The sequence below is a fragment of the Balearica regulorum genome, chromosome 3 (assembly GCF_011004875.1).
Source record: "Balearica regulorum gibbericeps isolate bBalReg1 chromosome 3, bBalReg1.pri, whole genome shotgun sequence".
Lineage (NCBI taxonomy): Eukaryota > Metazoa > Chordata > Aves > Gruiformes > Gruidae > Balearica > Balearica regulorum.
The window spans coordinates 117,591,564-117,609,102 of NC_046186.1; the positions used below are offsets into that span (position 1 = coordinate 117,591,564).

The following is a 17,539-nucleotide window of genomic DNA, read 5'->3' on the forward strand; positions in this document are numbered from 1 at the left end:
CATCACTAGCCATAAACACAACTGTAGTGGTGATGAACTCTGCTCTTTTTATGGTCACATGGTCTTTAACAGGGTATTGTGAACTCAGTTGACTTGGAGACTTGAAGGTGTGTTTTCATTTTAGTTTTCCAACTTTTTATTCAGCTGTTTCATTCCTTTTCTCTCACTGGCCTAAATCATCATGTTTAGATGGCCAGGGAAGGCTGCAGATATTGTAGCCACAATGAAGCTGTCTCTGCTTCTCAGAGTAGCTGGTGGGAGAAAGTTTCTACTTTGCAACTGGATTCCTGCAGGATAGAGTCAGCAGGAGGTCGTGGATGGAAAAGTCACACAGGGCTGGTCTTGCTTTCTTACTTGCTGAGCTCAGGCTGGAAATTGGCTCCATGAAAAATGATGGGGGACCTTCAGGGCTCTGCCCAGTCCTTTCCATCAGTGCCACATCCAGTGCTGAGCTTGCTGTGAGAATGACTGGACAGATTTTGTAATCAGAACTGAACATCCTTTGAAACAGGTGTCAAGCTACATTTGGCATCCTGTGTTCACCCCTGTCACTACTAAGCACTAAGTCAAGGTGCCTCCTGTGCTTAGACGCTACCAGCACTAAAAAAACACTGCTTTTTGCCAATTTCTGATTTGCAGAAAATGACTGGCCAAGACTTTCACTCATTGCTCCTGCCCATCTCCCAGCCAAACCTGCCATAAATCAACCTTCCTCCTCCAGCCAGTGTCTCTGAGTGAGCGTGCAGTGCAGGGATGAGGGCGGCAAGAGATGGAGGAGCAGCTAAAGGCTACAGTGAATAGACCAGACCTGAATAACTGCCAATGGCAGGTCTACCTCCATGTGGTTGAATGTTTCTTAGGTGGAGAATGATGACCTTATGGCCCCCAAATACAGCTTCCTTTGTGCCTTGAATTGTCTGTCTGTGGTGGGGGAAGTGATATACTGGTATTAAACACCTTTTGGTGGGATTTTGTACAACTCTGGGCAGCCATAGCAGCAGCTCTTAACTTCCTGAGCCTAACTTCTCTCACTGGGGCACTCGAGGACAGTGCTACCCACGGGTCTTTTCCTTGGTCTCTTTTTCATGTCTGGTGCTCTGGTGGAAAGGACACATGCACTCTGGGAAGGTGCATGTATTGATCCTTAGGGAGGATCAATAGAGTGATAAGTGAGATAGTGAATCAATACAGAAAAAAAAGAGGAGAAAATCAGCCTTCTGCTGGCAGATGGAGAGAGGCACTCTTTGGGGAATTAATCATGCTGCTTTCAAAATTAAATCTTCATGTCCCATTTAGAAAGACTTCATTCATTCATTCTTATGCCTTGAGATTAAAAGAGTAAAATAACTTTGAGTGGAGGTCAATGAGATGGTTGCTTGTGATGGCAAATGCTGGATCTGATGACTGAGGTGCCATCGAGCTCCTTTGCTTTCCTGTTTCTGGAGCTGATATCCACGTTGCCGAGAGGTTATCGGCCTCACCTCATGAGCACTAAACAATAACGGGGTCTGTGGAACCTGTTGGTTCACTAGTACACTGCGATATAATCAAACTAATGCCAAGGCACTCAGCTCCTAAATTTAGGCTTTTAAAAGGTTTTTGAAAATCTTGTCTGTAACATATAGAAATAAATCAATTATTAAAGAATCCATTAGTCAGTTATTGCCCCATTAGCTTTTTGTGAGTTCGTCTCTTTAAAAGCTGTTTGAAAAGGGGGAAAAAATCCCAAGTGATAAAGGAAATAGAATAGTCAAAAATAGCAGAAGAAGTTGAGAGCAGAACTACACTGCAAAATATCCCACCCGTAAGTCTTGCACCTTGTTTTTGCAAGGGACTCATCGCCACCTCCTGGTTGATGCGCACTCCAGTGACTGGCGTTGTGGCCTTATTGCACAGCGATTATTTTTATCGCTAAAGTAAAAAAGCTGAGGAATTATATTCAAAAGGGAAGCTTTTTATTTTAAAAAAGACCCTTCCTTAACCTTCAGTGCTTGGTCTGCAGACCACAGAGAAGGAAGAACCTGTTTTGCCCAGGCACATCTTCCCTGTTAAGCTGCAGGTCACGCAGCGAGACATCAGCCAGCCTTGCATGCATGGGGAAGGAGACTTCTCTCACCTGTTCCTCTGGTTCCTGCTGATCCTGTCATGGTTATAGTGGAGCAGAAGCCTTGGGATAGATAAGGAGAGGAGAAGGAGTTACTGGTTTTGCGTAACTAAACAAATGCAGTGAAACTGCTGCTGTGTTCAGCAGTGTAGCCTCATGCACTGTAATAAAACGTCTTGCCTTTAACTACCCTTGATATACAGAGATGCTGAACGCTTCAGAGCTGCTTCTTTCACCCACCCATTTTGTTTACCAGACAACCATGCTGGAGCAAGCGATTAAAAACACCCAGGAGAGTTACGATGATGAAATTCAGCTTTACAACGAGCAGATTGAAAACCTGAGGAAGGGGATAGAGGAGGCCGAGAGGACCTTGGAGAAGTACACGACTGACTGCCGCCAGCTGGTGATCTACCAGCAGTCCCTGGAGAACGAGCTAGAACGGTACAAACGTATCATCGAGAATGAGGACAGCAGGTAAGGCTGGATTTCAGGACCAAAGGGGCCAGTGATCTCTTTTATCTTCTTTGAAAAATGTATTTTTAAGGGCATTTGATCCACTCAAAGCTATGGCCATTTCACACCTTTCACTGGTAGATATCCAGGGACATGAATCTAAACAGATGCAAAATTTGGTCAAGCCTCTGCCAAGGGAAAAGGTCAGAGCCATTTTGAGCTTCTCCTTTCCATACAGATTCCTTTCCATACTGTCCTGGCAGCAGTGCGCAGAGGTCAGGAGCATACGAAAGCAATTTGAATGCTCTCTCCGCCACCGGGTGTTAGTGAAGCGTGCTGAGGTGTTACAGGCAGGTAGGTCTCACAGGGCTCAGACAGGGCATCTGTCCTGTAAAGCAATGCATTCTTCACAGCACGGAGTGGGAGGGAAAAGAGTAGATTACAAGAAATTTGCAGTGATTTGGGTTGCATTTAAATCTACGGAGGAGCGCTGGCTCCCTCTAATGTCAACCATCAGCCTCACACGAGAAAAGGAGCTGGGCTTTCACAGCAGTGCCCCATGCTGCCTGTGCAGGCAGATGCAGCAGGGCCAGACTCCTGAGCTCCCAAACTGCTCCTCTGGGTGGTCCAGAAGATGCAGGGGAAGGACACTCACTAATAGTCAATCTCACGTGTGGGGAACAGATATTTCATCAATTTACAGCGTCTTGTTTTGGACGCTGCGTTCTGGTTAGGGATATCCGATCAGGAAAATCTCGGCACCGAAAATCAAATTGTGCTTCTCTTGCATAGCTACACAGCATGTATATCCTTCCTAGAGGCCAAAATATCTCAAGTTATGACAGAGCAGACTGGAAAGGCCACAGATATAGTAAATGGTTTGCATATAGGCTAGCCTCTCGGTTTTAATTTTTAACCCTTAATAGCACTGACTCCTCAAATATTTTCCAAGGAAGACTGCTCAGTTTTCTTCTTGCCCTTCTGAAGTCAGGCATGTGCAGGTAACATTGTAACGGCTACCAAATTTCCTATTTTACTGTACAGATCTTACTAACCTCTGAAAGGCGTGGATTGACTGTTTGCCCATCCAAAATCTTCCCATCCTTTCAAAGTGCTGTGCTAAAGTACAGACTTGTTGCTATGGGTTTTAATTACTGGTGTACTTTACCTAATGGAGCATCCCACATCTCCTGCTGATGGAACCCAGCCGAACTCCTGCGAAGGTGCTGTGGCAGTGTTGATTTTCCCCAGACAAGAAACAGGGTCCTGTCATTCTCTTTGACTCCTCACCACAGAGAAATACATTTCTTTAACCTCCATGCTTCATTTTGCACAATTTCACTTGCTCTCGATGGAAATGATGGGGAGAGATCTGACCGATGCGTGTCTTCTCCGGCAGGTTAAACTCTGCTATAGCAGGAACGCCAGTCACACTCTTCACACAGATCTATAGACCTGTCCAGCCTCAGGCTTCGAGGGGAAGAGGTAAACCTGTGTCATGTTTTCCTGTATCTGCAAGAGCAGCATCATTGTATTTTAAGCTAGTTTTACTTTTGTCTTCCATGCGAACACTAGCCATGACAGCCTGACTCCAGGCTTGCTAAGTAAATGCAGCGATTTCAGCTTACCTCAGCTGGCTTTGGGACAAGCTGTCAAAAGCCAAAACCACAAGCAAAAGAGTTTCTTTGCTAATTTCTGCAATTTACTACTTATGCCAATCAATAGGGCAAAGTCAAAAGGCACCTGAAGCTATGGAAAGAGCTGAGGGTTTTGTGCTGACTTGTGAGTCATTGGCCCACACTTTAGTTACATGCAGAGGGTGTGTTGAATGCTGCAGGCAGAGGACACTTTTTTGGAGCTGTTTTTGTGCCATGGCCCGGTTTCCTCTGAATGGTATTTCCTCCACATTGTATGATTGCTTGTTAGAATTGGGATGCTTGTAAACCTGGTGGCAAGGAAATGGCCAGGACTAAACTAGCAAGGCTTCTCTAGCAAAGAGGAGTGCTGGTTTACAGAAAGGTGCTGTAGGTTCTAACATCTGGGATAACTTACTGTAGCTTAAATCCAGGGCTCACTGGGGTTTTGATAACAACAAACTGCCCTGAGAATGGAGCTAAACAGTCAAGTGAGGATTTTTTTGGAGTGCAGCTGTAATTTTTCTAACAACTGCTCTGTGAACTGTAGCAGTTTTATTATGAAATGAGTCCATAATGCCTGAGGCCAAATCCTCAGCAGCTGTAAATAACTACTGTCTTGCAAAGTGTTGTTTTACACCCGCTGAGGATTCGGCCCATCTCTAACCACACCTGCAAGGCGAACAGGGCATTTTGTGTGCGTTACTATACCTGGGACATGGGACAAAACAGCTGCCTGTGGGAAAGCATATTAATATCTGTCTGTCCCCTTGTTTCCGTAATTCTCAGTACCAACCTCTGCCTCCTCTGCTCTAGCTGTTCATGCCATGGAAATCAGTAGCCTGCCCGTGCTCCTGCTGCTGCTGAGCTGCCGTGGAGTCTGTGGCTACTGACTGCCTGGGAGATCAGAAACACAGCCGGCGGGCAGGGGTTCCCTCTGCATGGGCATAGAGCTCAACATCAAGTGTTCGAGTGACGCCAAAATGTTGCTCCGCAGCATCGCACCGCTGGCTGGGCAGCTGCTTAGCTCTGTGCTCACCAGCCGCTCACTGCTCCCTCCTGATGCAGCTCCCTGCATCTGCCCATAGCCAAAATTGCCATGAGGGGAGGTGCCTGGCTCACTCTTAGCCTCCCTGGGACAAAGGCAAGGCATCCCCCTGCTGAGCCCCTCTTCGGAAGTGCTGGAAGAGTTGGTGGACTGCTCACCCAGCCACGCTTCATTCAGCAGGAAGGTTTTAAATAGGGCTTTGGGGGTGTTTTTTCCTCCCTAAACCGCAGCAGGAGTTGTAAAAGCCAGGCAAGTTATTTCAACTTAGTCCTACTGCCAGGCCATGCCTCTAACTTTGGGCACCTGGCTTCACTCTCTGCCTTAGGAGACAAGGTTTCTTGTCTAGTTAACAGGGCCAAACCTTGTCACAATGCCTGGGAGGATGGTGCTGAGCGCTCCTGCTGAGCATTAATGCAGGCCTGATAGGTGAATGTTTTGTGTGGCACAGTTGTCATAGAATCACAGAATGGTTTGGGTTGGAAGGGACCTCAGAGATCATCTAGTTCCACCCCCCCTGCTATGGGCAGGGACACCCTCCACTAGACCACGTTGCCCAAAGCCTCATCCAACCTGGTCTTAAACGCTTCCAGGGAGGGGGCATCCACAGCCTCTCTGTCCTGTCCTCAGACTGCGTATTGCAGTGGCCACCTCAGATGCAAAATGGCTACTTGGCTGAGGGGACCCATGCAAAAGAAGAGGCTGTTTAATGCACTGATGGAAGCTGTGCTCGCATTTGCTGCTGCATTCAGCTCTCCACCTGCAGCAGTGAGGGTGCGAGGCAGGTCTAGCATTCGCAGCGACTGTGTTCAGCACTGTTTGTTGTTTGCTTTGTTTTGATTTTTCCCCAGATATCACCCAGGCCATGCAAGACATTACCAGTGTAAAGCCCAGACAAAAAGCTCTGACAAAGAAAATTGCCAGGAAAAAGGAGCTGATGTCTAAAGACATAACTGATGGCCTCTCGCCTGAGAGAATGTACGAAAGAACTCTGGAAGATTTTGACCAAGATCAGCTGGAGTTTAGGCACAGAGGCCCAGTCACATGTGAACCTGGGCAGGAAGGATTAGAACTTGATGAAAAAGAGACAGGCCCAGAGGATGTGCCTGATGGAGCCCGGATAAGTAAAGCCTTCGATAAATTGTGTAACATTGTGAGGGAGAAAATAAGAGTCTACAAGAGACCAGAGCCTAAACCTGATGCCCATCCCAATGGGCGTTATGTGCGGGTAACAGGGGAGGAAGGCTATGAAGAACCTTGCATCCTGGCCCTCTCCATCCCAGCTGGGGGAGTGATCACTGTTTCCACCAGCAACGGGAAGGTGATGAACGGTGGTGAGGTGGAGCCCATACCAGAGCTGCCAGAACCTGCTGAACCATCAGAAAAAGAGAAGGTGGGTATCTGTGAAAGGAGGGAAGAGTTTGAACTCCAAGAAAAACAGAAAGAGGAAGAGAAAGAAGACATACTTGAATGGGGAAAAAAAACAAGAGGAAAAATTGAGCAAATCACAAAGTATGTGGACATCTCTGAGACTGAGACAGTTCCTTCCCCTGGCCTGATAAGCCCAACTGAGCCAGGAGTCCTTCGAGAGACAGAATATGACCGAGAAGATAAGCAGAGCCTTTTGTTCAGGGAAGCAGGCTTGCCTGGCTCCATGAGCTACGAGAAGGTGGAGGTGGTGGAGTCCATCGAGAAATTTTCAGATGACAGAATTCAGACGTACGAAGAGACAGCGATGATTGTGGAGACAATGATAGAGAAGACAAGCAAGAAGAAACCAGGTGACAAAGGCTCAGGCTCTTAAGTGACACCCCCCCCCTCCTTGATAGTCAACTTGTCTGGCATAGTTATTAAATGACTGGGTTTTTTCCTGACCGAATGATACAGTAGTGAGATTTTTGCTGTTTGGTATGGAACAGATTGATACCTTGATGGCCATTCTGTCTGATGTAGGCTCACCTTTGGTGCAATGACCATTAGAGTGCTCCAGGGCAACAAGTAGTAGGCACATCCTATGCAGCTGATTTTTCATGATTAGGACAAGTTGAAAGTAATTATTATTACAGAGCTGTCTGCCTTTCCACAGTATCCAGGACAAATTTGCGTATTCCTCTACTGCTCCTATAGCTGCCATACGATTCCCCATCTCTCAGCTGCAAATGTTAATTTGTGACATCTGATTCATTTAATAAAAGTTTTGCCTTCTACCGAAGATACCCCCTGTGGGTTTGTGTTGCCTTGACCATTGACTAACAGCCCCTACTAGTAAACATCAAGTGACTCGGTGTGCAGGAGTTTTCCAGGGGAAGGGCTGGATGCCTGTTAAATAATCTATTTCAAATATCTCTCATTTACAGTCTTAAAATAGAGATGAGCTTGGCAGACCTTTCTTTTTCGACCTAAAGACAAACTCTCTGTATTTGAAATAAGCTCTTACTGCACATCTTCTAAGAATAAAACTTGAAATTCTTATGAATTATTGAACTTATAAAAGATAACAAAGGCATTATTTGTCCCTCACCAACAGAACTAAGGTATTTATGAATGCCAACAAGCTTTTGAGCAGACTGCAGTGAACTCAAAAGACTCTGTGTTTTGGTGTTTTCCTGTTAAGTATTTCCTTGCACTGTAGCGATTTGCAGAGATTAATACTGCCAGGGGATCCTAGCGCAGCCTGCAGGGCTCCACAGGGTTGCTGGAACAAGCGGTGCCTTCCCATGTCCCTGCGCCTGGGGAAGCAAAAAGCAACACTTCTGCAACAGCCTCTTGCAGCTCCCAGAAAATTTCTCCTCAGAAAAAAAAAAGAAAAAAAAAAAGAAAAAAGTAAAAAAAAAAGAAAAAAGAAAGAAAAAAAAAGAAATCCTTCACTTGTGTACATGTGAACCCTGAGCACTATTTAAAGTGCTGATTGATCATCTAGGCCTCAGCTTGACTTCAGGCATACAAATAATCCCACTAAAAAGTGAGGTACATACTGATGTGCTTTGCTAGGTTGGGCTCTGCCTGTTCCTTCTCCTGTCCTATCCCACTTCTCAAAGTTTCCGTTCCATCTCTCAGCACTGTTATGCCTTTTCCTTCTGGCTGATTACTCCATCAGCTGCAAAGGAGGCGACTAAATGCCATTTGAGCTGACAAGCCTGAGCTTCACAACTACCTTCTCCCATCACCTGAGACTTTCCTTCACTATTGTATTGGGGTTTTTTTCATTAGTTCCAGTGCAGGTGTAGTATCTAATCTATTATGTCTGGTAAAGCGGCGCCTTCTTCTTTGAAACAGGGACAGGTGACCTATATAGTCACATTTTTATTCAGGATTTTTTTTGTTGATGTTGTTGTTTTATTGAAATGCTGTGGGAGTATGCACCAGACATGGCTTACTGGGGTGTGTGCTGCTTTTCAGTTTGATGTATTAACAGTGTAAATAACCGCAGAGAAGGAACTCACGAATGCATATGCAGGCTGCACTCTGGTGTGCTGGGAGCAATGGCTCAGAATAACTGCTAGTGAAAGCAGGTTTTGACTACTGCAAGTGAAAAAACCCCAAACCCTGCAGCAACAGGCAGTGTGGTTAGTAGTTCTGTCACAAAACAGGATGTAAACGGATTCAAGCAGGACTTAGCCAGAACTAAGACAGTACCCCCACGGCCCCCCCGCCATCTGATTCCACTGCAGTACAGAGAACGTAATGTTCAGACCTCAAAGAACCGTAGTCAGTGGCAAGGAGGCACCACTTCAGGAGAGCCTGGGTGAGGTGGCCAAGGTGTGAATGTCCCCCACCACCTTCAGCTGTTTGGTGCTGTGGTGTCACCACTCTTTGCTGCTGAGAGTTTTCTGCTGTTTGTACACCTTGTTCAGCAGCTGGGCTCTATGAATATCACTCCTAAAACACGTTTAGTGGCATGTATTACTAAGTCACTTACTTACTGCATTGCATAGGCAGCAATGCCGAGGTGCAAGACTTGACCCAAGCATCACGGACACCAGCATTAGCAGACGTCAGGGACCACGAGGAGCTAAGGCCTAACTTCAGCTATGATCGCTGACCTGCCTTCCACAAATGTGGCGGTTGCCCAGCAAGGCTGCAGCTGGTGGCACCTTTCTGTAAATGTCTGTGAAAATTATATATTAAAAAAAAAAAAACCACCAAACTACTAGTATTGTTCGTAGTGCTAATGCTGAAAGGTAAAGTGCATGATTCATGGGCTAACTTCTGCCTTAAATGTGGATTCTCAAATGTAAATTCTCAACAAAGTGTTTACATGCTAATGCTGAAGTGTCTTAGTAAAATATGTGTGAGCAGCTACTCAGCAGTACAGACGCATTCTCGCCTCTGTGGCGCACAGATCCAGACCAGGAGGTTCCCTGAACAGCTTTCACTGCTGCAGATGCGGTAAGAAATAATTACAAAAAAACCCAAACCCAACCCCAAACAACAACAACAACAAACCCCCCCCACATTACTCTATGCATGGAAGCATGTGAGCTAAAAAAAAACAAAAAAACAAACCTAACATGTGCATGGGAAGCATGGCAGAAGAGGAAGTACGTTGGTTGTTTTTTTGGGAAGTGGGTTTTGGGGGGTGTGTTGTAGTTTGGGTGGTTGTTTTGGGTTTGTGGATTTTTTTTGTTTGTTGGTTGGTTGGTGGTTTGTTTTTTTTTTTGGTGGCTCCGAATGCTCAAATCAGCAGAGAAAAACACCTGCTGTAGTATTTCCTCAGGCCAGAACGGCTTATGGACTGCAGTGCAGAAATGTTACTGTCTCCCTGAGCATCCCCTTCCCCACCGCGGGCAGCAGTTCGGTAACCGCATCGCTGTGTGCCTCTGCAGAGCTGTCCTTGGAGGCAGTGGGCTTGAACCACGTAAGTAATGCCCCAGGCTCTTCCTAGCCTGTGTCCTTCATCTTCTATGTCCCACTGTATCACAGTGTTAACATAAAGCCTGTTGCTCTTCATCTGTGGCTATCAGCTCTTTTGGAGGATTGTGTTTATTTTCTCGGTACCCAGCAGACACAGGATACAAATTTCTTTATCAGTGTAAAAAGGAGAGGAGTAGGAAGTCATCCCACTGGGAGCGGCAAATTACCTCCTGGGTGCCTTTGGATAGGCAATGATGATAGGACCTGACAGTTTACAACAGCTCTTTATTTTACTCGTATTATAAAACATCACAGGGTTTTATTTAGACAGTGTTCACCTGTTTCAAATCATGAGCTTCATTTTCTCCTTTATTATAAACACTAACAAATTAACCTTATTTTATTTTCCATCAGCAATACCATAAAAACTTAGTCTAACTGGACATACTTTTTCAGCAATCCCCGATGCAAAAATTCTGAAGAATTTGAAGTAGATCTCTGTATTGTATATACACTTAGTTTTATATATACTTCTATCAAAACTCACCATTTCTGTATAGCACTCATCGTGAGCTTTCACTTAATAAATTATGTCAGCATTATGAAAATATGAACAACCATCTAGTTATTTTGCTGCTTTATAAGATATTTAATGATTGAACAGAGAACTGCAAAATTACATGAATGCAATGGGAAGTCATGTACACATTCATTTAAGGGTTCCACATGGACTTTCCTTACTCCAAAACTTTTTCCACATTTTTAGAAGTCCTTCAAAAGCTTCCAGTTTCCTCTTTGAGCACATACCCACACACACAAAAAAAAAAAAAAAAAGATGTGCGCATATGTATTATACATTACATACCATATGTAATTCTAGATATAAGCAAATATATGTAACATACTCTGAATATACATATTGTATGTAATATATATACACACACACGTATGCTGCATATATTTAGACATACAGGTGTATGCATAAATATATATATAAGTAAATTCTTCCCCCGATATGTATACGTTGCTCTGAGAACTGGGTGCTTTCCAAGGAAACCTACTGCCATCAGCGCGATCCGTTCACTTCTGAACGAAGAGCCAAGCAAACCTGTCCCCAACCCATTTAACTTCAGCGAGTTTTGGCTCGTGCCTCACGGAATGGGCCCCTCTCATCCTCGGGTTAAGTTTTAAATCACCAAATTAAACACAGTTGGCACTATAATATATTTGAAAAATTAATCAAGAGCACTTCAAAAATAAAAACCAGGTGGAGCCTGATTCCTGCTGATGCCTGGTCTAGCCCAGCGTGACCTGATTGAAGGGACTGCTGCACACGAAGAACCTGTGAGTAGTGCAAGGCTGCTTGTCTTGGCTTCAGAGTGTAATGCACATAGACTTTGAGTAGGTTGAGGTGTTTATTTTGCATTTGGATTTGTAAAGGAAAGAACAGGCCTCTTACAGAAAGATAAAAGATGGATCTTCACTAGAAATAACAGCATAGATCATATGTTCTTAAGAGAAATGTGTGCACCATATAACCTTTGGGTTACTTTTTTAATTTGTTAGATAAATATTTACTTACTGAATGTGTTTCTACTATGCACCTGATCAACCAGGACAACTCGTATTAAAAATGTTTTAGATGAATACTCTGCATATTAAAAAAATACATGATAAAATTCTGAAACTAGTCACTGCTAAAAAGTCCATCTCAGATCCTGCAAAGATCCAAAGCACCTGCTTAAAATTAGCATTTGAGTAGGTCCACTGATGGCCTTTACTGTAAGTAAGTGTGTAAATATTTGCAGAATCGAGACCCTTTATTATTCAACAGTTAAATTTGGGATCTCAGACCTGAGACCATGTAGTGGTTACTACCATGAGTAATCCCCACCGAGGGGAATGTTATGTCTTGCAGCACTAGCCAGAGCAGACTCCAAGGGCAAGAAAGACTTTACTCATGGATGCAAAGTGAAGGTGGGACTGACTCTTTAATAGCAAAGAGCAATAATTACCAATGAATCTTCCCAAATGCACTACATTTTATTTCCCAAGAAGGCCAACTTTGCATTAGACATTAATAACTTAGGCATATTTTTCTCCTTAAATATATTTGTATAACATAAAAATAACAAATCTCTACTTTTAAAAATGGAATTTGAATAAAAAATTGCTTTGGGACTGAAACTGCGTACCTCAAATTTCCTCCCACAGTAATTTACTGACAGCCGGGTTGTAAACCCCAGAAAACAGGGGGGGGTCTGTGGTCAGAAATGCTGACGCAGCCTCATCCCACGCTGCTGTAGCACATCTCGGTACAGAGACGAGCAGATGCACTTTTGCACACGGGTTGCCAGAAATCCTACAGCTCGTTCCCAATGTGCTCGTTCTGCTCCTCTAAGATGGTAAATTGATTTAAATTGCCAAAAATAAACGAAAACCACAAACCAAAATGGAAACTTGTGCTTCTAGAATGCCCTGACCCTGTTTGCAAAGCACTTCCCCGTGTCACCCGGCTTTGGCATTGCTTTGCCTTCCTTATTGCATGCCTATGGAACCGTTCTGTGGCTGAAGTGTTAGCGTGTATGTTTTGCAAGTGTGTACATATTAAAACTCTCCACCGAGTTGGATTTCTGCAAATTGGTAAATTTTCTTCATCTCTGGGTTATTTCTTTTTGTAGGGTCCAGTGCTACTTTGGTTGAGCCCAATGGGAAGAGTCCCACTGAAGTCAATGATGCAGAAGGAGCTGTTTGTTAGACGTTCAAAGACCTCTCCAGCCAAACTCTTTGTGATTCCCTCTCTCAAAATGATTTTTAAAAATGTGCCCATTATCACCAACTGCCAATGTTAAAATTCACTCTTTTTTTTTTTTTTTTAATACAAACAACATTTACCACAAAAATATGAAGGGAAAAAGCCATTGGCTTCTTTGCGGGTTATTACCTATTCATATGACACAAAAGAAAAATCATTTACAGTCACAAACTGTACATAGTATTCGGTGGGGGATAGTATATTTGTGGTTTAGAGTAAAAAAAGGATCGCTTCAGTGGTAATTAAAATAATTATTGATGAGATACTAAGACTTTAAAATCAAGAAAGTGTGATAAGTTGGCTACAGAGACAATCATTGGAATATGTCTAACACATAGGTTTGGATAGTAGAAAGGTGAATAGAGGGACCCAGGGAAGGACAGACACCATCATGCAGAACGGCACTAGTTCTTGCTCAGTATACTCTTCAGGCTTCTCTCCACTGCTTCATCCAATTCTTCTTCCAGCTCTTCCTTCTTGGACATGGCCAGTTTGGACTGATAATCTTTTACTATTTGGTCTATATATGGTGCGCTCTGAGTCCCATGCAGCATCAGTGTCCACTCCTTCAGCACGCCCCGCTGGGGCAGACTGCCGACAAACCCAATCTCTAGAGCCCAGGTGCCGCGGGGGTCTTCTCCCCAAGTGTGTGTGGTCATGAAAGGCCACTTGTCAAAACCCACCTTGGAGTCGTCATCCCTGGGACGCCGGCTCAGTAAAATGGACTTTGTTCCCATCGGCGAGGTCATGTTGATGTTGAGGTCTCCTCGCCTAGTTGAATTCACAGTTATAACTGCTTGAACGTGTTCAAGGTATCGGACAAAGTTTTCCTTCCCCTCACAAGCATCAGTTGTAAGTGTGAGGATCAGCTTGCCGCTTGGTGGTATCTTTCTGCAGGTCAAAAGATAATGAAGCAAATTAAAAGGACATGGACAGTGTGACATAGCTCGTTCTAAAACTACGGGGTTTTGGTGCCTGACAGAAAAACCCGTACTATATTTGTTATTAATACATGGAAAAGTAAGAAAATAATAGTTGAAAACTTAGCCAGAAAAAGAACATTCTCCATTTAGAAAATGATGTCAAAACCTTAATTTGAAAATACATGATGAAATGTATGTACACCTGCACAAAGAGAGACGGAGTACCATTAAGTAGTACATACTGCTATTTAAGAACTATTAACATATATGTGATAGCTGCCTTTACTTATCACTACTATATTGAATAATTGCACCATAACATGTATGTTCAGTAGAACCACGAGCAGTCAGTCATGTCAGTCACCTTAAAAGATGGCAGCAAGTGGCTCTCTGGAGTCAGAGGAGCCCCTTGCCCAGAATGTCAGCGCAGTCACAGTCAAGCCTACACCCTTGTTCCGACTTGGAAGCCAGCACAGACACAGGATCCCTGTTTCAGCTCATTTGAAAAATATTTTTCCATTAAAATTGCTATCCTTGAACTGTTCCTATCAATCAGGCACATGCACACAGAGGAAAGAAGTTGCATTTGTCTACCGAGTTGCCAAAGTGCTGCACCTCGAAGTCACACAAGTTTGGTGAGTACAGGTCAGCCCTTATGAAGGCAAACTCACAATTAGGTGAAGGCCGTTTGTCCCAGGTGTAAGCAGAAAGCTACACCCGCAGATGGATTGCGGGCTCAGTTCCTGCGCAAGGGAGATCGCCGTCGTCCCAGCTCTCGCAGAGGAGGAAAATGCGCTGTGCAGTGTGCGGTCCCGCTCGGGACCCCAGCGTAGGGCCAGGGCACTGGTGCCCGGCTGGCAGCCAAGGTGCTAAGTGCCTGCTAAACCCCTCGGGGTCAGGATGCGCCTGGCAATTACCAGCTGCCTCAGAAACTGCCTGGCAAACTGCACCGAAGTGGAAACAAAATTCTCAGCATCTCCACCATCAGCGTGCTGTGAGCAGTGTGATGCTTTCCTCTAAAGTACTTGAAAGACAAGAATTACTGGAAGCATTAAAAAAAGGAGTAAGTCACAAAAGACTTCCATCAGCTTGTCATTACCTCTTCCAGTAGCTTCTCCCTGACCTAGGTTTTGCAGTAAAATAAGAAAGAGAGTCCCTTTGAAAGGGCATTGACCACACTGTGGAAATGAATACCTTCTGTTCAAAAGAAATGAGTACCAGCCTTTCCCCTTTGCTAATGAAACAGTGCGTTTTTCAGAGACCAGCGAAAGCGTTTCATTCAAACCTAGCTTCCAGGAATTCTCCGCTTCTTGAGATGAGCTCCAGGTATCACAGCCTAGTACCTCACTAATTGGCTCAGGCCAGTCTCTGCCCCCCCCCTCCCTTTCCTGGAGTAGTGCCGTCTTGGGAGTACTTGCAGAGTAAAAAGACATTCAGGTCCAGGTCCTCCAGGCATTTAAACACTTACCATACACTGAAATAATCTGTGGTGGTCTGAATCTTACGGATGCCCTGGAGCAGAAGCTGGTATAACATAAATATTGTATAGCATTCAATATAACCTTTGTATGCATAATACCCTCAAGATTTGTGTGCCAAAGGACAAGGAAAATGCACTATATGGAGCCAGAGGTGAAGGATCATCATCTCACAGCTGCCCCACGCAGTTTCTCTGCATGGGAAGCACCGTCCTCAAAGCAGTCTGAGTTCACCTTGTCTCACAGCACTCTCACACAGCTTTGTCAAACAGTGCTTCATTCTGAGAGTTGTGATAAATGCTTTATATCTCCTCTAGTACGTGAGGGAGGACAACACAGTGTGAGTCTTTTCCATCTCCCAACCCCAGAACCCAAACAACTAAGAGCAGCGTTACCACTCCATGGGCTGTGCAGGCAGCCTGACAGCCGCAGACAGCTTTTCTCTTCACCTTCTTAAGTGCTGCAGTGCAAAAGTTCTCTCGGCTCTCTAAAACACGTGAGAAAAGGCTTGCTCTCTTTCCCCCTTTCCTATTAATTAGGATCCAATACTCTCTGCTTCACTAATTTCTATAGTCCAGGTGAATCTCCCCAAAGAAATAAAAGAACCAGGGATGGTGGAAAAAGCCTGACAGGAAAGGAGCAGGAGAGAAGATGGGTTTTCCACACCATCCACAGCGTGCCACTGCCCAACTGAGAGATATATATAGAGAGATATATATTCACTTTTGCACACAGTGTAGTACTCAGCTAGAGATGAGCAGGGGGAGGTAACCAACAGCTCTCTAGAAGCACACTCCTGTGCTCCTGTTCCTCAACTAATGGACTATGGTGTCCTAAATCATCTTTGTGTCTCCCTGAATCAGCCAGATTCAGACTTGTCAGGTTTTTTTTTTTCTTCTTTTTGCTGACTCAACAAGAATCCCTTTTCAGGGGGAGTTCCTCTTGCTAACAAGAAATGCTGCACTTTGAGTACTGATTGCTTTCAGCACACTGTATATTCTGGGCTGTCAATTATTTCCAGGTTCATTTCTGCTAATTGACAGTACTGCTCTGGTTCACACCTCTGTAGTAATTATGCACCTATCCAAATCTATACTGAATATGTATTGTATATATACAAATATCTATACTTATATAAACATATACAGAATATGTACAGAAAATGTACCCAATTATCCATGGCAGAAGTGCGGCGTAGTTTTCATTTCCAAGGACTCTCTGGCAACGCTGTGACTCAACTAGTTTTACTTACAGTGTAATTCAAAAAAATGTAGATATTGCAAGTCATGATGCTTATTATTTCCTGTCAGTGACATTTGCATTGGGGGATGTAAATATTACAGCAGTCCTATGAACATAGAGATGGGTCAGGTAATTACAGGGGGGCACCCATACAGACCACAGACTGAGATTACACTACAGTAGTTAGGAGGCCTAGGTGGTGACTGACTTGGTTGGACTTTGCGTGCTGTAAGCACAAAGCCTGTTCTGGGACCTGCTCTCAAAAGACACCAGCGCATGGCAGCGCATTTCTCAACACTGCAGCTTGGGCAACGACAGCTATAGGGAAGCTTTACTGCAGTTCCGGATCCCTGGGCTGGAGGAAATGCACCATCACCTCTGCTCTTCTATCTCTTCAACAGCAGAAACGGGACAGAAAGACAAAGGCAGGAGGAGACAATACTACTGCTTAGCACTTGCCTGACTCTGGCTCAGCCTGTTGCCACGATACCTCTACCATACTGTCTAATGCCCGGAGCCAAGCCTTCAGAAGGGAATTTTCTCTCTTCCTCTAGGACAATCCCTATTTCAATACATGGGGCTGCACTAAGACAAATGAGATTGTTTGTCTGCATTTAATTTATGAATAAACTAGAGATAGTTCAAAATTAGCTTCAGCACTCTCTCATTTGTTTCCTACCTGTGAGTATGCATAGGCCAGATAAATTAGAACTTAGACCTCAGCTGTAGAACCTTGGATCCCGCAAATACAAACTCTCCTGGGAGGTTGGAGGACAACCTGCTCTTTGCCTGGCTGAGCTACGTGGCAGGGTGGCACACTGGTTTGCTTTCTTTTTCCAATAGAATAATGATGCCTTCAAAAATGGCACTGAAAAGCCAAATTTCAAATGGTGTAGACATAAACTGGCCATTATTAGGTTAGTATTTCAAATAATTAAATTGAACTATAGCTGTTGCAGTCAATTAGTATTAATTCATTCACTTGTTG

At 44.3% G+C, this 17,539-nt stretch overlaps 2 protein-coding genes across 3 annotated transcripts in view; one reads left to right on the forward strand and one right to left on the reverse strand.

Moving 5' to 3' along the window:
- BFSP1 (beaded filament structural protein 1) overlaps window positions 1-8,046 on the forward strand; it is a 31,999-nt gene extending 23,953 nt beyond the window's left edge. For both annotated transcript variants that reach the window (XM_075749721.1, XM_075749719.1), the window contains 3 exons: window positions 2,361-2,581; window positions 3,960-4,045; window positions 6,091-8,046. In XM_075749721.1, coding sequence (XP_075605836.1) covers window positions 2,361-2,581; window positions 3,960-4,045; window positions 6,091-7,043 — 1,260 coding nt within the window. In that variant the 3' untranslated portion in view covers window positions 7,044-8,046. The remainder of the gene's footprint in view (window positions 1-2,360; window positions 2,582-3,959; window positions 4,046-6,090) is intronic.
- A 2,315-nt stretch (window positions 8,047-10,361) lies between these two features.
- Window positions 10,362-17,539, reverse strand: part of PCSK2 (proprotein convertase subtilisin/kexin type 2) — a 108,869-nt gene continuing 101,691 nt past the window's right edge. Inside the window, exon 12 of the mRNA XM_075749722.1 lies at window positions 10,362-13,799. Coding sequence (XP_075605837.1) covers window positions 13,313-13,799 — 487 coding nt within the window. The 3' untranslated portion in view covers window positions 10,362-13,312. The remainder of the gene's footprint in view (window positions 13,800-17,539) is intronic.